Here is a 26,197-nt window from a genome sequence, read left to right as displayed (position 1 = left end):
AAAAGGAATGATGAGAAAATGGAGTATGCCTTCAACAAACCTGGTTAACTTTACATCTCTTGGTAAATCATTGAGGAAACCTTGTAAGGTGTTGGACAGTAGGATCTAAGGAAGGTGGAATAGGTTGCATGGCTTCAAAAGTGCAGGTAACACAATAAGTCACATCGAGGAAAGGACACAAGGATTCTTTAAATAAAACATTCTGCATAAAGAGTAAGCTTTTGTATAGAATAGCACTAAAGGTGCTAGAAAAATTTAAACTTCAGAAACTTTAAATATATATATATATATATATATAAATAAGAAAATTTTTCTGAACTTCCCCAATAGAGAATAACCCTTGTGAAAACCAATAGCTCTCTCTATGTGATCCCTTTCAAAATTCGATGAAATGAAAGACAAACTGTGCATGAGTATGAATTACAATGTATCTGTAAAACTGTGATCTCTGCTCCATTTCATTTAAGAAGAACTTCTATCTTGATACTGTATTGACCTCAATCACTACAAGTGGCTTATTCAAGTTTGTTCTACTTCTGCCTTCTATCTTACAGACATAATGCGAATTTAACAGGAGGAAATACTGGCTAATAAAATACAAAAATTGTGGCTAAAAGCAAAATTTTAAAAAGCCATATTTTATGGGTTTACCTTAGAGTTTGTTCTACTAATTTTTGAAAACAAATTCTTATCAATCATGCTGTATAATTTTATTTTCAGGAAACTTGTAAATATGGAAGAAACACAGTCAACATTCATATGACTAAAGAGGAGCCTTAATTCACCAGCTTTTCAGACAGAAATCGATCGTGAATTTGAATAGCAAGAGTCTTGACAGTGAGAATCAAGATAACCAGAAAGGGCTATACAGAAAGACCTTTGTTAATTCTAAATTTTTCCCAGTTAATGATGGGGAAATAGAAATGTTTGAGGAGACATTATATTTAACCTGATTTAAACATTACACAATGGATTCATGTATCAAAATGCTGTATGTTGGGGCTGGGGATGTGGCTCAAGCAGGGCGCTGGGTTCGATCCTCAGCACCACATGAAAATAAAATAAAGATGTTGTGTCCGCCAAGAACTAAAAAATAAATATTGAAAATTTCTCTCTCTCTCTCTCTTTCTCTTTAAAAAATGCTGTATGTTATCCATTAATATGTATAATTGTTATGTTTGTATTGCCAGTAAAAATAAATTTAATTTAAAAAAGAAAAAAGAAATAGTGGAGTACATGAGACAGAGAAGATGACATAAACAGCGCAGATAGGGATAAAGCAGAAACATTTATAGATCAAGGGATAGACACACAAAAAAACAGAAGCCCCAGGTTGTGTGTCTTCATTTCTTCCACTCCAGAAGGAATCTTCTCTCATCTGTATTTTAGCTTATTTTTCCAAACTTTTGAGACATTTCATGTTATCATTTTTCTTTATTTTTCTGTGTAATAAGACTTCCACTGAACTGATAATCCTACTCAACAATTAAACATGTTCATTTCTGTTTCATCTTACATTTTTTCCTCCTAATTTCTCATCAACCCCAATTGCTCCTATATCGTTTTTCGCTCCTTCACAATAAAACATGTTCAAAGATTTACCTTAACTTATTGTCTTAATCTTCTCTCATCTAGAGTTTCTCGATCCCTGGCAAAGAAGTCTTGGGTCATAGAATTGGTGGAGGGTCCAGTGGATTTTTGATAAACTTTCCCATTGTCTTCTAACACACCACTTTTATTATTTGTCTACAACTTTTCTGGTTATTCTGTCATACTCTTACAGTTTTATCTTTCTCTACTGAGTCATTAAATGTTAGCTCTTAGACTGTGTCATGGGCAATTCTTTCTCCTAACTCTATACTCCTATCCATGGCCATGGTTCCAACAATCATTTGTAGACTAGTGACTCACAGATTTAATTTTCTGTCCAGACCTCTCCTCTGAACTCAACATCCATATGTTAAATTGAAAACTGCACTTTAATGTTTCGAAGGCATTTTCATCAGTGCACTCAAGCCTGAGCTCTTAATATTTTCTATTAAACCTGCTCTCCTTGCATTGTTTACTATTTCATTGGAAGATAAGTTCTATCCAGTTGCACATCAGAAAATGAATATTCATTTTTTGACATAATTTTTACTACTGGTATTCAATCAGTTACAATTTTTTTCCTACTTATATCTTATATATGTGAGTTTCTTTTTTTCTGACACTAGTATCATTTTTCTTTTTTAGTTTTGAGGATTTATCTCAGGGAAGCTTTACCACTGAGCCATATCCCCAGCCCAGGCCCTTGCTAACTTGCTGAGGCTGGCCTCAAACTTGTGATGCTCCTGCCTCAGTACCCCCAAATCACTGGGATTACAGGTGTGTGTCACTGAGCCTGACTGACACTAGTGTATTTCATCCTAGTGACTATGATGTCTTGGATGTGTAAGTGGCCCCTGCAATCATTCCTTAACATAGCTATAATGGTCCATAGAATTTTCCAACTGTTGACCTTTCCAATGTAGACTTCTAGTACTTAGCCATCCTCTTTGCTTGTTTGTTCTGTACACACTATCTATGATATCTCTGAATATGCCATGGTTATTCCTACCAGTCTTCTCACATACTCTTCCCTCTGCCTAGAACACATGCCTCTAGCTTTGTATGTTTGTTTGTTTTTACTAAGTTCACCACTACACAGTTTTCAATGATCATGGGCCAGGCTAATGTAACTTGCTTTTGCATTATATTTCTCTCATTTCCAGCAAAACTAAAAAAAAATGTAACTATTCCCTCATTAGTGTCAGAGACTGTCAATCTCTCTCATTAATGTGGATACACATAAGAATAAGAAATTTATGTAATTTTGGATTACCATTAAATTCTAGAAGCTTAATATAGTGCTATAGATATAATAGGCACCATTTTGTTAAATGAATAAACAAAATTAAACAGGATTTAAAAAGAGAAGAAATGCAAAGAGAAATGAAAAAATAAGAACTATTGAAAGAATGCTTAGCAGATAATATTTTAAATAATGATGTATAATATGAAATATATAATCTACAATGTAGTCCTAGGGTCAACCTCTCATACCATCATACTACTGTAACCTTGAACTCTTGGAGGATATTGCCTATAGGTAAAAGTACATTTTCATTTTTGGGTAGAGATAACTTCTAGCAAAAGACCACTTTTGTTCCTTTGTTAGCAGATCTCTTCTTTGTTTTTTTTCTGCACAATGCCCAGTGTTCCAAAGGGCAAAAGTAATTTATAAATAATAACTTAGTCACCTCAGGTTAAAAAAGGATTTAATTGGATAAAATTAATTCAAAGACATGTGAAGTTCTTTGTTTTCAGTTTTACTAGAAAAGTCCTTTCTTTTATTTTTTTTATTTTTACAGAATGCTTTCCATTTGAAGCTAACTAAGAAGCCGAATGATTTGAGGGCTGCCCAATTAAGTCATTATTACCTAAAAACAAAGAAGGAAATCATTCTTCTAAAAAAGTTTGACCCAAAGTGGAAATAATTTCATAAATAGAATGCACTATTTTTATATAAAATTATGACACTACAAAATGACTTTAGCAATAGATAGTCATCATTTAAATAGTTTTCATTTAAATAGCCTTTTAAATAGTTTTCTGTTATTCACCTTTTCATTTGGCTCTTCAATATTATTATTGAAGATAATAATATTGTTATTATCTTATTGTTATCAATAAGCAACACTTAGAAGATAGATGATTGAAATGAGTTAAGTCCATCACTCTGAAAGTTTGTTTTATTGGTACACAACTTGGTTACAAAGGAATATAGCCAATTTACAAATAATAATTTCATTACTTTAGGGAAATTTCATTGCCTTCTTGTTATCGCCAACTGAATTGTTTAGAACAGACACCCCTGTTTCTTTATCTATTTAGAAATTTACGAATATCTTCTATCTGTCAAATGCCCTGCTATGAGCATTAAAAATGAGTAAGATGCTATCTGTGCTTATAAGTTTACATTTTTAGATTGGTGTCAATTTTCTTGATGTTATTTTCAGATTGATGTGGTCCCTGAGAAAGTTTATTTGATTTATGTAGCCTGCCTAGGTTAGCCAAGATTCCTGCTCATCAGAGTAAAGTATCCAATTGTGCTCTTACATACAAGCACAGTCAAGAAATGATATTTTTCACCAATATGGATGAACTTTTGAGACCATTATCACTAGATTGCTATACTGATGAAGAATTTTAAGTTCTTGGCTGAAATATGTAAATTTTATTCAGTAATGCCCTTGAAATGTGACCATCATATATAGTCATTTCTCTTTTCTGATATTTCCTAATTCTGAAGCATGAGCTAATTTAAGGAAGGCTTTCTAAAAATTTATATACTCCATCAAGACATTTGCAGTTAATATCTCCCCCCCCCCCCGCTTCTTCTTTTTTGTACTGTGCAGCTAGTGGCTCCTGTTCAATTTCTGGCAGCTGTACTTTTTACTAAATACTTTATTGAACAATTAAAATAGATCTTAATTTCAACTAAACTACTTGATTCTTTATTCTAATATGTTTGCTTATACCATGACATTTACAAATTGATTTGTTTTGTGTAAAATTTGATTACCACCAAATGCTATGAAATTATACCTTAGCTCAATTTTTAGTTTACTTTGCCAACTGAAAAGAGTAGCTTGTAAAAAAAAAAATCAGATGTGCTTTTTTTTTTCTTTTCGTATTTGGACAGCTATTACACATACAAATGCTGTCTTTAAAATAATGTTATGCCCTAAAATTCAAAGAATTACTGTGGAATACTTACCGTATGGTGATAGGGATGAATTCATTGTTGTTAATGCTATAATTAGCAGAAAGAGTCAAGATATTTTGAGAGCCTCCACATCCATATTTAACTGTGGGTCTTCCTTCCACAAGAAATAAATGAAGGAACTGTTTTCCAAAATTACTTTCAATACCTTTAAGAACAAACAATACATTAAAAAACTCAATGTAGATATGTATTTTGATTTTAACAAAATAATTCATTCAACAAACACAATCTTTGTTTTCAAGGGATAATGACTTATGGAATATTAATAGTGCTATTAGATAATTATTTATTATATTAAATACTATATTAGACATCCATATTATTTTTTACATTATTTTTGCTGATGATAGTAAGATATTAACAGTATTAACCTGACATTAGTTTAACTGTGTTTTCCTGGTAGCTAGATGTTCTTAGTTATTTGGAACCACAATTTCTTCAGATATTAAAATGGGACAAGAGAAACTGTTAGAAACTACTGTGATAATTACATATAAGGGTAAATAGAAAAGTGCCTGGAAAATATGGAATATTCAATAACAGATTTATAATAATAATGATTGAATCTAAGGTCTAAGCTATATTTTCTATGGTTTCCCATTTCATATAATTATTTAATTTTGATTACAAAATAATGTACATCTCTTATAAAAATTGAAATGAAGAAAAAGGTGGAAAATCCCTTGATCCATCACAATTTGAGATATTCTTTTCCATCACCTATCTATCCACAAATAAATATTTATATATTCTAACTTTATTTTTAAGTGGTGATTGTGCTTCATTCATGAGTTCATGAATAATTTCATTTATACATATTTCTCTTTTCACTTAAGATAAATTTTAGACATCTGTCTTTATAAGTTCATAGATGTCTTTTCTATACTTTCTTAATTGAAACATAACTCATGCAGAAAATCACACAAATTATTAGTACATAGCTCAGTGAGTTTTCACAAAGTGAACCTGCTCAATTAAATATCACCCCAATTTAAAAAAGGAGCATTGTCTGCATTGTCAGAAGTCGTGACAATCACTACTCATTTTTCTTTCTTTCACCAACAATAACCTCTGTTCTGATATTGAATATCTATGGTTAGTTTTGTTGATCATTAGTGGAACCATACTGTACATATTTTTACTGTCTAATTTTGCTCAATATTATGTTTGAGAGATAGTAACTATGCTACCCTTTATTTATTTTTCACTGATTCAAAATATTCTAGTAAATTAATATTTACAATTCAGTTCTTTTTACTACTGATGGCCATTTCCCTTCTAGTTTTTGCTTACTCTGAATAATGCTGCTTTGAAAATCCATGTCTTTTATGTTAAAGGACACACATTTCTGCTGTGTATGTATCCAAGAATTCAATTGCTTTGTCAGAAATTATGAATGATGAACTTGAGTAAATATTTTAACTCCTTTCATTTTCTCAGTATGATTATATTTACCACCTTAAAAGTGTTCCAGATGATCCATATCCTTATTATTACTATTTGATATGATCACCGGTAGATTTTTAACTGTTATGTTTATTATATCTTTGGGTTTTATTTTCCAGATTATTGGTGAAGTTTGACATATCTACTGCTCATTTGATACCCTCTTTTGTGAAATGAGAGTTTGTATTTATTTCTCATATTTCTATTTAGTTGTTTGCTTTTTCTTTATTAGACACAAGCTCTTTGTGAACTATATTTACTAAAAATATCTTCATATATTCTCTAATTCTATAGATTTTTATGTCAATCCTCTTAAGGGCAAGTTTTGATAAATAAAATTTCTTTAATTTTAGTGTGAGTCAATTTGTGAATTATTTCCTTTATGGTTATGAGTAGTGCTTTTTAAGTCATCTTTAAAATATCTTTCCTGTGGGGGTAGGAAAGATGATGAAATGAGATGGACATCATGACCCTAGGTACATGTACGACTGCACATATGGTGCGACTCTACATTGTGTACAACCAAAGAAATGTAAAGTGGTGCTACAATTGTGTACAATGAATCAACACGCATTCTGCTGTCATATATACTCATTAAAATAAATAAATTAAAAAATCTTTGCTTACTCCAACTATAAATTTATTCTCTATGTTATTTTCTGTAGATTTTACTTAAGATCTACACTCTACCTAGAACTGATTTCTATGAATGTGAAGTATTCAGATGTGGTTGGCAGAGTAAGCCCAAGACAGCCACATCCTAATTTCTGGAACGTGAGTGTTAATTTACAGTGAAAGAGAAATTTTTGTAGATCTGATTAAATTAAGGGACTTGAGATGGGAAGATCATACTGGATTATCTGTGAATAGGCCCTAATTGTAGTCGCTTGTGTCCTTACACAAGAGAAGCACGGAATGATTTGTAGGCAGTTGAAGAGAAGGCTGTCACTACAGAAGTAATGCAGGACAAACCACAGAGTTAGCTGCCATCAGCAACTAGGAAAGGCAGAGAATGGTTTTTCCTGGAGTCTCCAGAGGGAACAAGTCTTGCTGACAACTTGAGTTTAGTCCCAGGAGATGAATTTAGAACCACTGATCTCCAGAACTTAGAGTAAATTTTTTGTTTTAAGCCACTAAATCATTTGTAATTTACTGTGTCGCAATAAGATACAAATGCATTTCATTATGACGATGTGTAAAAACATAGTTTGATTAATTTCAATTCCGAATATTGCCCCTATCCTCCTGTCCTTCCTTATTTCATTCAAAATTATGGTCTCCAGTTACATCTATTTTCCTGCAAATGACATAATTTCATTCCTTTTTATAGCTGACTAAAACTTCATGGTATGTACAGACCACATTTTATTTATCTGTTCATCTGTTGATGGATACCTAGGCTGATTTTATAACATGGGTGTAAACAGGGGTATGTATATATCTCTAAATTATGCTGAGTTTAATTCTTTTGGATAAATACAAAGCAGTGGTATATCTGGATCATAAGTTAGTTCTAGTTTCAGCTTTTTGAGGAAACTCCATGCTGATTTCCATAATGACTACAATAATTTGCATTTCCACCAACAGTGTGAGAGTTCCTTTCCCCCATTATCCTCATTACCCCTTTACTGTTTTTTTTTTTTTTTTTTTTTTTTGTATTCTTGATGATTGCCATTCTAACTGGAATGGGATGGAATTGGATGGAATTTTAGTGTAGTTTTGGTTTGCATTTGCATTTCCTTGATGGCTGAATATGTTGAATTAAAAAAAAGATTGATAAATTCAAGAAAGAGAAGCATATTTCCCACGAGTGTTCTAGCAATAGAACTGGAGAGAACCAAGAATATAAATTCAGTAATAGAATCGCACAAAGCAAAACAGAATAATACAAACTGATTACATCAATATGGTAGAAGTCAGGAAAAATTGAATAAAATATCAACATTAAAGATTTTATAATAATTAGGAATAACAAAAGTCATAATGAACATGCCTGAAAATCACTGTTTTGAGATTCTCCCAAAAGTCCTATTTTAGAGCCCACGTGACTGAGGCAGGTTTTTAATCAGACTTCTGGGGACTTCAGATGTGCAAAGCCCCAAATTGGTCCAGTGCCCGGCAGAAGACAAAGCAACTCCACCTTTTCCTCAGAGATCCGTTAGGAGTTTCGTTTTGCTTCCTACTCTAGCATTTTTCATATTTTTTTTCTCATGAATTCCTATTCAATTTCTTATGCTGCTTTTCTTCGAATTTGAGAAAGAAATTCTTTGATTAAGAATTTCTAGCGTTAATTTTGATTCTTCTTTTTAACTGGGGTTGGGTGAGGGCAACAGGAAACTACACCAGACTCTTGTGTTTTCTTTCCTTGGCTCCATAAAAGGTCTTATCATAGGATGACATCAGGTTGTTTTTCTCCGAAATGTTGACTTATTCTCCATTTGTACCCTTCTGAGAGTGGGAAGGGTGTCATGAACTGAGGGGCAGTCTATTATCCTGCTCCATTCACCACTTTTGCTCACAAGATTTTTATAACATAATATTTTTTTTATAAATTGCTTTACATTGCTATTTCAGCCTCTTATTTTTGAGATAAGTCTTAAAAATATGCTACAGAGTAGGGTAGAACAGAGCTGAACATTTAGGTCAAGCTGTTGTGCCATATGCACAAGGTTTGTTTTTCAAAACTTTCAAAATTGAATTTTAAAGACTAATTGTACACATTCAGCAAGATGTATGTAGTATCATGCAGGAATGAGTTATTTTTAAAAGATGCTCAGCCATTAAAATCAATGATAGGGATCAATAGTTTTATCCAAGTATAATAATTCCATTATAAACCATATTTGCCTTGACACTCAGTAGAAAACAAGGCTGTTTTTATAAAGGTAATGGGAATGAAAATGGAAATAAGTAAGGTTAGTTCTCTCAATAGTTTTGCTATATATTAACAGCTTTTGACTCATCGTATTGACTTATTCTATTAATAAGCAATTTCTTACTTTACATAATAGTACTTTTAAAGGTGTTCAGAGTGTTTTGCAGATAACATGTGATGCTAAATGGGGAAATGGAGAACTTGAGGCTACTGATATATTTACATTGATTCAACATCAAATTAATCACTTCAGGGAATATAGGCCATATCATTTGATTGATCAGATTTTTCACCCTCAAGTCAATTGACTTTGTATTATGTAAGCTTAGATTCTGTAATTAGAGAAATGCTATACATAAATATTCAAGAGAAACTCTGTTTTTCACAAATAGTATTGAAGACATGATTTCAAACATAATTATAATGAAAATTATTTATTGCATCAAGAGCCATTCTAGGCCTATTCTATCTAGGTTTGTAAGTACTCTCTAAGATATTCATGCAATGTTGTAATCACCTAAAAACACATTTCTCAGAAATGCAGAGAGAAACAAAAGACAGAGAGGTTCACAGGAAATATGTGAGATTGCTGCTGGCCTAACAGGAAATACTGTTTTACAGTAAACTTGTCAGAATAAATAGGAGTGCATTTTGAAATAACAAAGAGTACAGTGTAGTAATGTATGAACTACTAACACAGTCATTTATTATCATTATCAAGTATTATGTACTGTTCATAGTTTACCCAGCAGTATGTGCTATACTTTAAATGACCAGCAGTACAGAAGGTTTTTTACACCAGCATCACCACAAATGTGAATAATGTATTGCACCATGATGTTATGATGGCTACAATGTCACTATTTTTCAGTTCTAGTATAATCTTGTGGGATCTGAGTTATAGATGCAGTTTGACATTGACTGAAACATTGTTATGCAGTGTAGGACTGCATCTGGCAAATCTTAAAAGCAGTTCTATTTCTCCATGATATTCCCATTTGTGCTACCTTTGGATGGGACTTGAAAGCTCTAGAACAGCTCATTATGAAGCCCCTTAAAGAAAGCCATTCCGCTGTTTCACTAAAAGATACTTGATGATCCATTAGAGTAAAAGTGTGAACCTATCCTTTTATGGAAATAGTTCTTCACACTCTTAGATTCTGTAGTATTTTTTTCAATAAATACTTTATGTATGATTTTTTTTTCTGAATTTTATTCATATACTATTTTGAAACTTTATAAAATCAATAATTCTCAAATTTTACTTTTCTTAATAAAACTACCATGTCTGTAATTTGATCACAAAAATGCTGTACAGAACAAGAAATAGTAATTACTTCTCTCAAAACAATAAACTCCAGTTGCTAGTTGCATAGCCTTTTAGAAAGATGATACTAATAAGTTTGAGTCTAAAATTTATATATAAATAGATTTGAATTAAAATAAATTTAAGTTTGAATTAAAATAAAATTTAGTATCATTCCTAAAGAATTAATAATGATGAGTGCAAATAATAGATTCGCTCTTTCTTGGCTCACCCTAAAGTTTAGGGTTTGTATGCAGCAGTAGGAATCCCAGTAGCAACTATAGCCACAGCTCATGGTTTGAAGGCATCTTCCAGTCACAATGGTGATCCAGGCAATAACTGGTGTCACAGTAGGGTAAAGATGGCAGGCAGAGAAGATCTGGGGAAACTGAGGGATCATGGCAGTAGACTGACATATTTAATTAGCTTTTGGACACATGTTTATTACATGTGATTGGAGACTAACTTCTGGACCATTGTCTTAAACTTATTAAAAGCATATTTTATTTTTTTCTAGCCTGTTAATTGCATTTAACCAGTAAAATAATCAGTAATACAAGGCTCTTAAAGGAAATGAATTCTCTTTATTTGAATGAAATGATAAAAATGAAAACTCAAAATTGAAACTGTCTATCACATCTAATTACAGGATGTTTTTAATAGTCTATTCCTTCCCAGAGTGACTATGGCTGTCCATTAGATATAATTATGGGTACCTCTCAGTCAAAAGTTTTTTTATCCTAGGCCCCTAATTCCTTATCCTTTTTCCTTAGCCAAGTTTTTAGGAGTTGAGGTGAAGCATTATCTGAACAAGCAAGGTATCTAGCACATACTTCATGTTTGCTGTGTACCAGGTACTTTTTAAAGCAGGTTAAGTAGTTAACTCTTTCAATTATTGCAATGGCTTTTTATGTCTTAGATATGTATTATCATTATTCCTCTTTGAAGACATGGAGACACAGGGAACTTGATCAAAGAGCTAGGTAGTCCAATTCTTGAGTAATTTTCTTAATTGCTAGATTATACTATTCTCTTAATAGGCACAGCAGGATTTCAGTCCTCCACTGGGATCATCTGTTCTTTGTTATTGCTGTTGCTTATTTATTTGTTTTTGTCCCTCACCTCCTTCCACCAGAATCAAGCTGGTTGGTTCACTTCCCTGGTGGTTATATCAGAGGCAGAGCTGTATCTTGCATTGGCATTTATTTGATTCATTTCAATCAGGAGTAGAATTGAATTATTCTATTTCCAGAGAAGTTTGATGAATCATATCCTTTTAGGTCCAGGGTTGAAAAACTATGACCTATGGAACAAACTCTGCCACTGTCTGGTTTTGTAAATAAATTTTAATGGTAATCCAATTACACTTAATCATTTATATATTATCTATGATCGCTTTCATGCTACAGTGGCAAAAGTTCAACACTTGGGATAGGGAGAACTATCCCAACTGCAAAAATACTTACTTTTTGTTACAAAAAAAATATTACCAAACCTATTTCTGTTCCTGATTGTTTGAGTAGATATAGGAAAAATATATATATTTGATTCAAGTTGACTTTTGACTAAACCAGTGAATTCTGTATTGCTTATTCATATTTGTCAGAGTAAGAATGTATTACAATGTCCAATGGGACAATTTCCCAAAGATTCAATACATACTTAGTTTTCACATCCATCAAGGTTGAATAAATCACAAATGGAACTTAAAGTACTATTCCAGTCAAGCCCTTTACTCTATGCAAGGTATTGGTTGAGGTGCTGAGGAGATTGGGTGGAAGAGAGAGCTCTTCCATAGTTCCAGATGAGAAAGTGTCCCCTATTTAGTGAAGAGATGTTAAACATAGAGAGTGATGAATCTTTCTACTTTGCCTCAGTTCTTAATTTATACTTTGATGATAAGACCTATCATCATTGACTTTCCTTGGAATTATGTGTATAGTATCTCTCCACTAAATGTTGACAAACTAGAGATGCAGACCATCTCTTATTCAACTTTGTATCTCACAGAATGTTATGCACTTCCAGGCACTAAAAATTTGTTGAACTTGACGTTTCTGTCATAAAAAGAGATGAAAAAATGAAAGGCAGTTTCTAAGCACCTATGAACAATGATGCATGAATTCATCTATGTATGCTTTCAAACCCACTCCCGCCTATGTGCATCAGATGTTAGCTCTATTGGGAGCTATTAAGAAGGGAGGGACAAAATCAGTCAAAGAATTATGAGGTACACACTGTAAAATTGATTAAAACAGTAGAACAATCTTTTTCTTTTCTATAAGAAGATGTTTTGCACTACAATGTCAGAAAGTGCTGTGGGATTTCATTAGCCTTGCCATAACATCATTACAAAGCATAATGCGTATCTAAGGAAGATACTGTGCATTCTTTTGCTAATCACTTTATTGTGAAAGACAGGTGTTATGACTCTTTGTTTTCTCCATCAGTATCAGAAATCACTTTTTAAAATCCTCCCTTAAAAAGGAGGCCATTCTAATCTCACTTGTGTGTCAATTCCTCCCTGGAATAAATATCAAAGACAGGTCCTTCTTTTGCCTTCAACTTTTAAGTATACATAGTAGGTAATAAAAAGATGAATTCTAAATCCTGCCCTCCCAGTGGAGTTGCTCTTGTAATTTGCCTCCTGGGACTTGGTCAGATGTCTGCTCCCAATTCTGAAAGATCACATACTTCCACAGGGCATGCTTATGTCTTTTCAAAGAAGCAGCATAGAATGGATCCAACTGCTTAGTAACATATCCCATGACGAAACCTCCTGATTGATACTGCTTGCCGAATAGAGCTCATTTTCTGAAAGTGCACCTAAAGAATTTTGTGTGGTCTCATCCCTTCTCCCATGACCTATTAGTAGCTCCTTTGACTGGGTTCCAGAATTCTGAATTGGTTCAGTGGCAGAATGAAAAAGCCTTCTTTTCATCTTGACTGCTGCTCTCAGAGCTGTCGCTCTCCCACAGAGGGTTCTTTTTCAAACCATCCTTTCTGAGGATTTTTACTGTAACTCCGTAAGGATTCAAGTTTTATCTTCCTTTTGTTCCTTTTCAACATCAATTAGTTGGTGAGACAAACTGAAACAAGATAAATGTTCAGTTTTGAACTAGGAATACAATTCAAAGCTGACATTGGCTTATCAGGCTAGTAATTCCTTTTTTTTTTCCTTAAATATTTGATGACATAAAATACAAATGTTCAATAAATGCTTGTGACATGAAATTGGGTTGAACTGAAATCCTGGGGGTGGGGGTGGGGGAAGGTAAAACAAACAGAAAAAAAATGAAAAAACAAAACAACCAAAACAAAAATCAAACCCCCAAATCTAAAGTGAAACATCTGTTTTAATTTCCTCACTACTTTTAATTGTTCCTGCACATAATATACTGATTTTAAAAGAAAGAAAATTGGTCCTTATGTCAAATGATGAGACACCTTTTAAACTACCGGTATCTAAATGAGTCACAAAAACCTCTGTGTTCATATGTTGTTTTATGAAGCTGACAAATTCCAAGAGAAGAGAAAGTGGCAACTCCAGGAAATGTTCTGCTAGGGCATTCCCCACAGCGCAGGATTAAATTGCTCCCTCACCAATGAAGGAAAAGTATGCATTACAGACAAAAATATTTTCTCCATTCACAGGCTAGGAAACTCCTTTGAGTAAACAGCTTTGTTGTATTCACTGCTGTAACTACAACAATTATTTTAGACATGTATAGAAATTGATGATTATTACAGTGACACAGTTATTACGGATAATTTCTAGTTAGATTGTTTTTCTGTCAATGGATAAGAGGCAAAAATAATACTCTCGTAGTAATATTGGCTTGAGCTTCATTGGATTTAAATTAAGGTACCAACTTGAACAGAGGGCAAATATGCTTAGCATGTGTTTCTGTGGCCTTCTGACAGAGACCATTGAGTGGGCAGCATGGACGTGATCTGGGAACATGGAGGGGCCCAGAGCAGAATTCCCAGAGGCTGGGTGCTGCTTCAACTATGACCTATTTTTACTTGGTAAAAACCAAACATATTTATCCCAAGGAAACTCCTCCCAATTCTAACTAACTTTTAAAACTGAAAGGCAGGAAATCACTTTGCTTATGGCTTTAAATTATTGTGTTTTTTTGTCTTTTGTTCCTTGTTTTGTTTTGCTGCTCCTGCAATGGACTATTACCTCTGAATTTCATGATTATCTACCAGCACTTAGATTTCATACAGAAAAACAATTTTTCCTAGTTTCTTTTCTTCTTCTTCCTCTCTTTTCACATAAATAAATCGGACATTCTAAAGCCATCATTTAAGGGCAGGCGCTTCTCTTTCTGGGGAATGAATAATGCTGGCCTAGTTATGACAAGTCAGTTTCTTTCTAAAATATAATATAAATTCTCAGTTTTAATTCAATGTTCAAAACTTACAAATGTGCCCATTTTTTTTCTGAAAGCCTTCTTTTAGGCATTTTATTCATAGTTCAATAATTAAAAAGGCCTAAATTTTGTTAAGAAAGCAGAATGATGAATCAACTTTGCAAAAGAGTTCAAAGTAGAGGAGCAAATTATGTGGGAAAGAATGGTTGTCTTGCAGTGGATGACCTATTAAAGTACGGGAGAAATTACACCTTCTCTATGGGGAATTGTTAAAACCAACCTGCATTCATTTCAAAAGAGATAAAACAATCATCATATTTTGAATACTACAGGTTAATAAGGCTTATGATGTTCACTCAGAGAAGAAAGACACTCATAACTTCTTGTTTTAGCAATCATTGTGAACGTACTGCATAATAATACACAGAACCCTGAATACAAATCTATATCAATAAATAAATACTGTTAATACTATTATTTATTTTCAAGTCATCTTAAACCAAGATAATAGATGTTGCTAAAAGGGTAATACGAATTTTCCCAATTGTCAAATGGTTCTGCCTATTTCCAAGTTACTAAGTATTGAATGCAATTTATATTTAGTGATTTATACCATAAAAATATGCTGTGAAACATTTGCAGCATTTATGTTTTACTGTTCTAGCCATATGCCATCAAATTCATATGCTTGCTCTATTCTTTCTTGTCAGTTCAGAACCTGTTTTTAAGTCATGTTCCATTGAATGACTCATAAATTAAAGACATTTGTAAAAAACAGCAAAGAACTAAGATTTCTTTTTGATAATGTTTCATGCATTAAGTTGGAATAGTTTTTCTATAATATTTAAGTAAATGATTTAATCTGAGAAAGAAGCAAGAAACATAGGGAGGTCAAACATTTAATACTTACTGTACAGAATAGTTCCATTTAAAGTATTTGTTTTTATAGTCAAGTAGATGGTCACAATTCTGCTGTGTTCTTTCTCTGGGATAAACTTTGACTCATCCAAGGTTGTAAAAAAAGGCAGTTCTAAATAGGAATTCCCATTGAAATATGGAAAAAATAATCTTGCATCTGAAAATAAGGAGAGCACAATAACCAAATACTGTTAATACTATTATTTATTTTCAAGTCATCTTAAACCAAGATAATAGATATTTTGATAATATTCTATTGCTACTTATTTACATAAGAACCTAAAAATTATAGTCAGCATTCATTCAAAAAGGTAGCACTGATATATTTATTTATTTATTTTTAAAGGAGTGTTCTTTTTTTAAAAATACATTTATTCACTCATTTAATTTTTTATGTGGTGCTGAGGATGGAACCCAGGGTCTCGTGCATGCAAGATGAGCGCTCTACCACTGAGCCACAACCTCAGCACTGATATATTTAAATATTAAGTACAACTTTAAGAAATTTAGCTATAGGTATATTATAGTTCTGTAGTTATTATCTCAAATAATTAACTACCAGTCAAGAGGAAGATTCAGTGTAAGAATTTGATATTTCTGAGTGAGTTTTAAAATCAACAAAAACTCCAAAGTTACATAAAATATGTATATATTTGCATTTGTGAAATCATAGTTCTCATCTGATTCTTAAAATATTCTGTGACACAAATGGTATACATGTTTGCCAAAACATTAAGTTATACAATTAAATTCAATGATCTTATTTGATACAGACATACCTCAGAAAAAAGGAACAAATCTGTGAAACACAAATATTATAAAACTGCCATATCATTAATATTTAGTGTTAATATCCATTAATATTTAGTTCTTCGCAATAATTCTTAGATGTTTTATAACTGGTATTCCTATAATGTGGAATATTTGCTTTAGAATTATTCTTCTAGAATTATTAATATTTTAAGTAAATAATCTCACAAAATATTGAAGCACATAAAATTTGAAAAACACTTATTTTATTGTTACACATCTACAATTATATCTAAATATAATTGGTACATTGAACAAATATACATGGAAATTTTGGAAATGCAATATTTTATTTTTAGTTTTTTTTCAAAATGGGGGAACATTTTTCTGCCACTGGATGAAAATTTGGCACTCCCTCCAAGTCCTACCTTCTCTCTAAGTCATACAGCGAATCAGAAACTAACCCAGAATAAGAAATGTATTATCACTTAAATTTTCCTTTAGAGATAGGACTTTTGCTATCCTCCTCCACCAGCCAAGGCATGTAGGTGACCTGACATCAGCTGTCTGCCTTGAGGACAGGAGAAAACTGGTTTCTGTTGTTCTTTTATCCTTACCCCTCACCTTCAGGCTAGCTGACTTTGCTAACCCTTCCAGTTCAGCATGTTGAGACAGAGAGGTAAAGTGAAGAGAGGTGAAGTACACAGTAAAGGACAGCTGTTACTGCTAGCAGTTGATACCCTTGTAAATAGGGTCTTTGCTCTCTAGGAATGGCAGGTGTTTCAAACTAATTGCTTACTTAATGGAGGTGGCACCAGATAACATACAGGATGCTCAATTAAATTTGAATTTCAGATAAACAGTAAATAATTTTTTTTGTAATATATTTGTTCCAAACATTGCATGGAATATACTTAAACTTTTTTTTTTTTTGTAAATTTAAATGTAACCAGTTGCCTTATCTTTTCAGTTGTATTGAATCGGACAGGCTTATGATTCAAGAGCATAGTGTATAATCTTCAGAAGCTGTGCAGTTAGCAAGTACAGCTCCTAGGACCTATAGTTGTAGGATTCTGCTTTTGGTTGGACATTTCTACCTTGGTCTTGCTCTGTTTTTTTTTTTTAAGGTTATGTACATAATTGCTGTTGACAATTCTTTGCCTGTGTTAGTGAAAAAGTTGCGCTCACACCTTGTTATGGTTGGGATGTGAGGTGTCCCCCAAAAGCTTACAAGTGAGACAATGTGGGGAGGTTCAGAGGAGAAATGATAGGATTGTGAGAATCAACCCAGTCAGTAAATTAATCCTCTGATTGGGATTAACTGAGTGGTGATTGAAGAGGTAGGGTGTGGCTGGAGGAGGTGGGTCTTTGGAGGCGTGGCTTTGGTGTATTTATTTGTATCCAGTGAGTGGAGTCTCTTCCTCTGCTTTCCAGATCACCCTGATGTGAGCCACTTCCCTCTGCCACACTCTCTCCCCATGGTGTTTAGTCTCACCTCCAGCCCTGAGGAATGGAGCTGGCCTTCTGTGGACTAAGACCTCTGAAACCATGAGCCTTCAAATAAACTTTTCCTACTTTAAAATTGTTCTGGTCTGATCCATTAGTCACAGCAGCAGAAAAGCTGACTAAACCACACCTTAAATAGGCAAGGATGACTGTTTTTTTCCAAGGCAGTTTCAAAAGGAGAGATAGAGGTCTGAGATGAATTTGAAATAAAGGGTGAAAGAATTTTTAATGGCTGGAGCAAGAGGGGGAATACAGGCCATGTGTGTTTGCTAGTGGACTTTGTAGTACAACTTGGAGCATGGGGTCCCTGGAATTTAGGCTCAGGACTACCCCAAAGTTGAAATTTACCGATGCTTTCTTTTTAAAGCTTACCTTTCAAAGTGATGCCCCCCAGGTCCTCAGAAAGATATTTCTGGTTTGGAAAACTGGCTAGAGGTTTTTGATTTGCATATCAAAGGGGGCACAGAGAAAGCATTTACAATTGAAAGTTTCCTAAAGTACAACCTCTAAGAAGGGGAAGGTTGGTCAGGAATCTGGAGACAGGAAGAAACCTGTTTAAACTTGGTCAAACCTAGAGGAGGGTTTAAAGCCATCTTGGCCCATTATTAGAAGAATCATTTGGGCCGAATATAAAATGTCTCTACTTCAACTGCATTTCCTGAGGGGTATTCCAGCCTGTGATAAAAATTTCTACATTGCCTGCCATTCCCTGCCCTCCCTGTATGTACATCAATATTTATTTATCTATTTATCTTGTTTTATTAATTTTTGTTTATTTATATATGACAGTGGAATGCATTACAATTCTTATCACACATATAGAGCACAATGTTTTATATCCCTGGTTGTATACAAAGTATATTCACGCCAACTCTAGATAAGACAGAGGGGTAGGAGGGGAAGGGAGGGGGTGAGGGGAGTATTGGGTTAAAAATGATGGTGGAATGTGATGGACATTATTATTCGAAGCACATGAATAAAGACACGAATTGTACAGCCATATTTAATTCTCAAACATTCTCTAATTCTTATTTTCTCTCCCTCTCTCCCTTTCTCTCTCTCTCTCTCTCTCTCTCTCTCTCTCTCTCTCTCTCTCAGACACACACACACACACACACACACACACACACACACACACAGTTTTAACTTATCAGGTATAAACTATTCCCTATCAGTACAGGATCTAATTTTCCAAGTGGTACAGTTGTACCTACCCCAGACACACTGTCACATGTGGTCTGTGGAAGAGGGTCAGGAGAGATGTTCAAAAGTTAGCTTTCTACAAAATTGTTTTCCACAAAATCATGTCTCTAAATGTCCTCTCTCCTTTCTGAATACTGACCCTTTTGATAGCAATAATATATCCCAGTTAAATTTTGTTTTTAAATATGATATTTTATTTGCAGCATAATTTTCTGATGTGTGAAATAAAGTTTACTTTTTAGCACTCTGTTTATGTCTACAAGTTGTGAAGTCAATTTTGAGAGTCAGATACAAATAATTTAATCCATCTATTTAAACAAATTCTTAAGTTATATAGTAACACGCATTTTACTATTTCTTAGCCTTCTACACACAATTTTAAACTCCTGGAAATTTTCCTACCTACATTTTCCTTTACATTTCTTAAAATGTTCTGCATTTTATTGTATGATTTTCCCCCAAAGATTATTAAAGCCTCGTTAGCAAATCTTTAATTAGTGCTCATATGCTTAGGAGTTTCTATAATACTAAACATTTCCTTTTATTAAAACACTCTCTTTCTCACCTTTCATGACACTTGGCTTTCTTCTTGCCTGCCCAATAACTCTTTTGCAAACCAGTTTTTCAGCCTTGCCATAATGCACATATTTTCCAAGGCAGTGTCCTGGGTCAGCTAATCTCTGTCTTTTCTAAAAACTGATCCTCCTCCAGTTTCTTATTCACAGTGCTTACTAGTCCAAGTTTGGAAACTCAGCATCATTATCCACCCATCTAGTTGCTGGTTCCTGACATCTCTTCCTTAGATCAAATCTTGCAACTTTCCTTCTGCTACCACTATTCTTGTTTGGGTTATCATTACATTTCAACTCAAGAAGTATACCAGCTTCTTCCCACCCAGTCTCTCTTCCCATTGTTTCTATGAGCTGTCATTGCAGTCACATCAATTTTATCTAGTTGTAATCATCTAAGACCTTTGGTCAAAACCTTCAGTGGTGCAAGATAAATTATCAAGTAATCCAAGTCTTCCATGGTTTTATTTTCAGTGCTTCCACACATTATACATCTACTGGTGTGGTTGAACCACACTTTCTTCTCTTGTTCTGCTTGTGTTCATTCACACTGTTCTGTCTGAAATGTCCTTTAAGTCCTAGGTATAGATATTCTCTCTTAATTGAAGACTTGAATAAATCCCCAGATTGGAACTTCCTTTAGCATGGTATCCACAACTCTTCTAGTCTATTTGTTGTTTTCTGTCTTATGTTACAATCATTGGTTTAAAATTTGAATCAAATCGACCATATAGTGAGCTAGTTATTTTGGGTGAGGGAGGTAAATTGACTTAAATGAGTACAAATGAAATGAGTTCTAAATAAATGAGTTCTAAGAAGACATTTGAGAAATACGAGGTAAGTTTGCTCTTGTCTGTCCAGAAAAGTCCATGGCACAGTTGAAATTTCACCAGATGGAGCAGAATGTTTGGCAGAAGCTGGACTGCACATGCACCACTTTTTAATGTAATTATAAGTAGAAAAACCATATGCCAATCAAGTTAAAAATGCAATATGGCTAGTTCTACTCTGAAGGAAATTTGGATGAAAAATTTGGATAGCATTATGGCAGAGGAAAATATTTAAGATTACAAAGAGGTGAACTTGAGTTTTCAATAAATATGGTCCTTAACATATAACTTGGCAATTATTTGGATGTTGCATATGTGTTGATTCTACCACAGATATGGTTTTACACACTGTTTCTACTTTTTAAACTTGTCCTATTGAGAGTCACTTATGTTTTCATTCATTCAACAAATATTTATTCCCAAAGGTTATTAAAGCCTTGTTAGCAAATCTTTAATTAGTGCTCATATGCTTAGGAGTTTCTGTAACACTAAATATTCCCTTTTATCAAAATGTTCTCTTTCTCGCCTTTCATAACACTTGACTGTCTTGAACAACAAATATTAGTTGAGCAACTATTCCATGCCTGATACTGGCTAAGGAATACAATGATGAGCAGAACAGACAAAACCGTCAATTCCATGGAGCTTAGGTCTAGTCTTATGGAAGGAAACTCCATGTTAAGATTTGCTAGAGTTTTTTTCTTGTGGTGGGGTATTTTTTTTCCCCTAGAGTCCCGAGCAAATGTTCCATCTGATTCCTTTGACCATTTTCCCTGACTTTTACTTTTATTAGGAACATTGAACATAATGTGAGATGTAGAACTAGATAAAAGAGAGAGTTCACAAAACCTATCTCATCCTCCCCATTACTAAACATTCATTCATCATCTTTATCTCCCCCTATGGCATAAACCAATTTTTCACTTCACAAGATATATTGTTATATAAATATAGTTAAATAATTATTTTTGTGTTTTTTTCTAATATAAGTTTTAATTTTTAATTACCACATAACAATTGTACATATTTATGGGGACTAGCATGATATTATAATAAATGTAAATCATGTGTAATGATCAAATCAGCATAATTATCATATGATCACCTGAGACATTGATTGTTTCTATGTCTTAGAACATTCAAAATCCTCTCTTAGGATAGGAAAGGTAGCAGAATACAACAGTTACTAATATGGCATTATGTAAAAATGTGGATATGTAACCGATGTGATTCTGCAATCTGTATTTGGGGTAAAAATGGGAGTTCATAACCCACTTGATTCTAATGTATGAAATATGATATGTCAAGAGCTTTGTAATGTTTTGAACAACCAATAAAAAAATAAAAAAAACAAAAAACAAAATCCTCTCTTAGAGCTATTTTGAAATGTGCAATAGATTGTTAACCATAGTTGCCCTACTGTGCAAAGAAAACTAGCACTTATTCCTCTTGCTCATCTGTATTATCCACTTTTCTCTGCTTTTGGTGCTTCTCCCTTCCCATTCTTTTGGAAGAGAAATAGCCCTCACACATGGGTTCATATATTAATTAAATTATCTGTTTCAGCTCTAGGTTTTACTTATTCTGAGAAGTAGTGAACTTCCTAACCACATTACAAAATGTAATGTAAATCAATTTGCTAAAGGGTGGCCTCTATACTGCTTTGCCACAGAGCATCTATTGTAGAATTCAGTTGCACCTGCCTGCTTTCCTGCTCACATACTTCTTGAACCTTTTATTCAGAGCTGACAGGTTTTCTGAAAATTATAACAGGAAACAACAATTATGCACAATAAACATTTGCTATTGAATTGCTTTCTAACCATATTAATTTTCATTATCATCATGTTTAGTGGATATGTTGAAAAACAGAACTGCCCTGAATATGGAAAACAAGACTAATTGGGGTTAGGTGAAGTGTTTTCCTGCTGCTTCCAAAGCCTCTTCAGGCAATGCTATTTGAATACACTCCAAGTTTATTTCTCTTCCAATTATAAATTTTAAAAAAACATGTATTAAACATCTCACAAAATGTTATATAGTATTTAGTCACTTCTGATTACAAAATAGACATATAAAGTATACTCTAATGTTTAAACATCTTAAAAGATCATGTAGGCGATCAAATCGATTGGCTAACTTTTAAATGGTTAACAGAATAAATTCAGTTCTGAGTCATGAGAATATCCAATAAATTAACCCCAAAGGAAGACCTTTTTAAATGGCAAAGTGATCAAAATAAGACTCTAAAATTTCAAAGGAAGAAATAAAATCACAGATGTGAGTTTAAGTAATTTATGTTGAAAAACATGAATAAGTTTAATATTTTCACCTAATGTGCTTCTGTAGTATGAATCAGAACCATTGTCAATTAATAACAATGATTTGCTGAAGTTTTATCCAGGACAACATAGCAGAGTGCTTTATGAAGAAGAAAACACAGAAGAGATTAATACCTTTACCCTGAGCACAATGAAGCTGAGCAACATAAATGTTATTCATTCTGAATAGAAGTGGACTCCCTTGTCTACAGCATGAGTTATAATTCCCTTAGCCTTGTATAAGGGCTTCTTATGATCTAAACTCAGAAACTGACATACTAACATACAAATCAAGTTGCAAATGCAATTGTTCACAAATTATTCACACAGAAGTCAATTGTTTCTTAGTACCAGAAGAAACATAATATTGTTTGCTATTCCCCTTTATAATGCAGATAGATCTGTTTTGTTCAAAAGAAAGTTAAAAACTAGTAATACTGAAATGTTTGTTTTTTTCTTACTTTGCTCAGAAACAACATCACATGAATTCCATGACAATGTTCATAAAAAAGAGATGACTAATATAATGCATTTATTAATAAATATTTTAGTTTAAGAATCTGACATTGCTTCATTTTTGTTTCTAATATTAAATTCTATGATTCAATGAACATCACCAGTTTATAAGTCTAACCATCTCTTTACCTGAAGCATTCATTATTAAAAAGTAATAAACCTAACATAATATTCAAAGACACAAAATTACAATTATCTATATTATTCTAATATTGGATAATTAAGTGCCAAAGCGCATGCCATAACTTAAACACTATACATATTGATTATGATAATAAATTATAATAATTTACCACTTAATTATTAAAATATAATATTAGCAATTGTAAATACCTTAAATATTTATATAATATAAATATACACTTGTATAATATAGTACATGGTTCTATGGCATAGCATATATAAATTACACTAATATTTTTTTAACATATTTTACATGGAACAATGTCATCTCTCCCCACCAGACTTGCCTAGAGGAAAAATTAGAAGAGTTTCCTTAAGGGGACAGAGGAATCAAATAGCATATTAATTTATAGAACACATAATGTTTCCTTTCCTAGTGTTTCTTAATCACATGTATACATGCATGCACATAAAATTAAACTGAAAAAAACAAATAGAACATCAGAATGAAAAGGAAAATATAAATTTGACAATAAGAAAAAATGACTTTGATTGTTATATCTCTTATGTCTCCAAGAATTAGGATACATATTTATTTTTGGTTTATACCATTTATAGATCAATGTGTAACATAATATTCTATTTTATGTTTTAGAAATTGTGACTGTTGAAACTTAACGTTAAATTTCCAATGATGTCAACCTATAACTTATTAGTTTTGTAGAGATAAGACATTCATACAAAATTAAAAATATTTTTGCCTAACAGACAAATTTGAAATGTGGTTCAGAGCGTATGATATGATACTGAGAAAATGCAGTGACCCAGATGGTGCCAGGAATGGTTTGAAACCATTCTTTTCTAACAGGATGGTTTGAATCAACCTCCTAAAGACAGAATATACTGCAAGATGGTAGTCCTCGAAAGAATTTCTCCTACCTATGAAAGAATTATAAAGTAGATGAATAATTTACCAGCAAAGAATAACTAAAGGTTATAAACTAACATGAATATCATTGCTAAAAATATAGAAAGTCATGTGATTTTAAAATCCTTTATTTAGGAAGAAAACTTAAATATGCACTTAAAAATATTTCAAATCAAGTTTGCTAGAAGCAAGGAGAGGATTTAAATGCATCAGATGTAGAGCTTTGTTCAATGAGTTTCTACTCCAACTGGGAAAATTCATTTACTAATTGATTATTTATTATAACAAATGATGAGCTCATACACCAGAAGAGAGAGGCAGCAGTGTAAAGGGAACAGTAGAGTAGCATGGGAGACACTGTGAAAAGTTTGAAATGCAGTTGCCGGAAGTACAGACTGTGTGAAGGGAAATAATAGGAAGCAGAGTTAGGGAGAAGGAGGAGGATTATAGATGGCTGCCATTCTTGTTAAAGAAATTGAACTTCATTCTGAAGCCAGGGACCTTAAAGACTTATGAATAGAGAAGCAGCAAAACTGGCATCCTCCTTTAGGAATACTAAGCTCTCAGCAAATACTGACAGCTGGAATTAGGAAAATTAAGAAGTCATTTCAAAAGACATAGCAATAGTTCAGGCAGGTGGAAGTAAGGATCAAATTAAGGATGAGGGAGTGTTAATTCAGTAAGAAAAAGAGGGTAGGAAAGGCTATAGGGAACCTGATAATTCACCACCATGAACATGGTTTTTCCTATTAAGCAGAATGTTTCCAAAATGATAGAGGACAGTGGGCCCAGTATGAAAGTACTTCTCATGGATAAAGAGCCGACTGGTATAGTGAGTGTAGTATACACACAATCAGAGATTCTTCAGAAGGAAGTGTACCTTTTTGAACACATTGATTGTCAAAATTGAGATATCATGTAACACTTGAAGGCAGTTTTTTTCTTTGACCTAGGAAAGTACTATGTAAACCGAGTTGCTGTCTGCCTAGGCAAATGCACAACTCTCTGATCTGAAAGCATAAAGAAGGCAAAATACATTTGTATTATTTAAAAAAAAATTAAGAATGAGGGAAATGGCAAGAACCATCACTACCATCACCACCACCACCACCACCAACAACAACAGAAACAAAACAAAACAAAAGAAGAAAATAGATCCCAAAGCCTCTGAGCTAGGGAGGACAAGAATTGGCAATGAATATATTGTGGGTGTAGTGTGATCTCAAGGGGAAACAGCAATGTGTTCAAGTCTGAGTGAATTGAATGATGGAGGAGACAGAAACCAATCCAGGAAACACAATAGGAACAGCAGTTTAATAGGAGGGTGATAAAATCAGCATGCATGTTTTGATTTGTGGGTCAAATAGAATATTTGTGTAGAAATAATCAACAAATGATTACAAATATGGAATAAATGAAAGCTGGTTGTAGTATTTAGAGAATAAATGACCAGGAATAATGGTAACCTATGGGAAGTTTTCAAGTTACAGTAAAGAAACATTTTGGCATTGGAATAATAAAGAGGAGATGGAAAAAAATGATGGGACAGGAAATAAAAAAGGCCCATTGCAATGAAATCCAAGGGAGGAAGAATTATTAGGAAGGAAAAGTCTTAAGAAGGAGGGAAAAGTGTGTGTGTGTGTTTGTGTGTGTGTGTGTGTATGCATGTGTGTGCATACACACGTTTGTGCACATAGCTGGCCAACACAAAATTGTT

General features: G+C 33.2%; 1 protein-coding gene across 1 annotated transcript in view; it reads right to left on the bottom strand.

The window, feature by feature from the left end:
- Eys (EGF-like photoreceptor maintenance factor) overlaps window positions 1–26,197 on the bottom strand; it is a 1,574,159-nt gene that overhangs the window by 308,040 nt on the left and 1,239,922 nt on the right. Inside the window, 2 exon segments of the mRNA XM_077801488.1 lie at window positions 4,802–4,955; window positions 15,727–15,891. Of these exon segments, the coding sequence (XP_077657614.1) occupies window positions 4,802–4,955; window positions 15,727–15,891 (319 nt within the window).

Source organism: Urocitellus parryii, chromosome 8 (genome assembly GCF_045843805.1).
Source record: "Urocitellus parryii isolate mUroPar1 chromosome 8, mUroPar1.hap1, whole genome shotgun sequence".
Lineage (NCBI taxonomy): Eukaryota > Metazoa > Chordata > Mammalia > Rodentia > Sciuridae > Urocitellus > Urocitellus parryii.
This window is presented reverse-complemented; position numbering and strand designations above follow the sequence as displayed.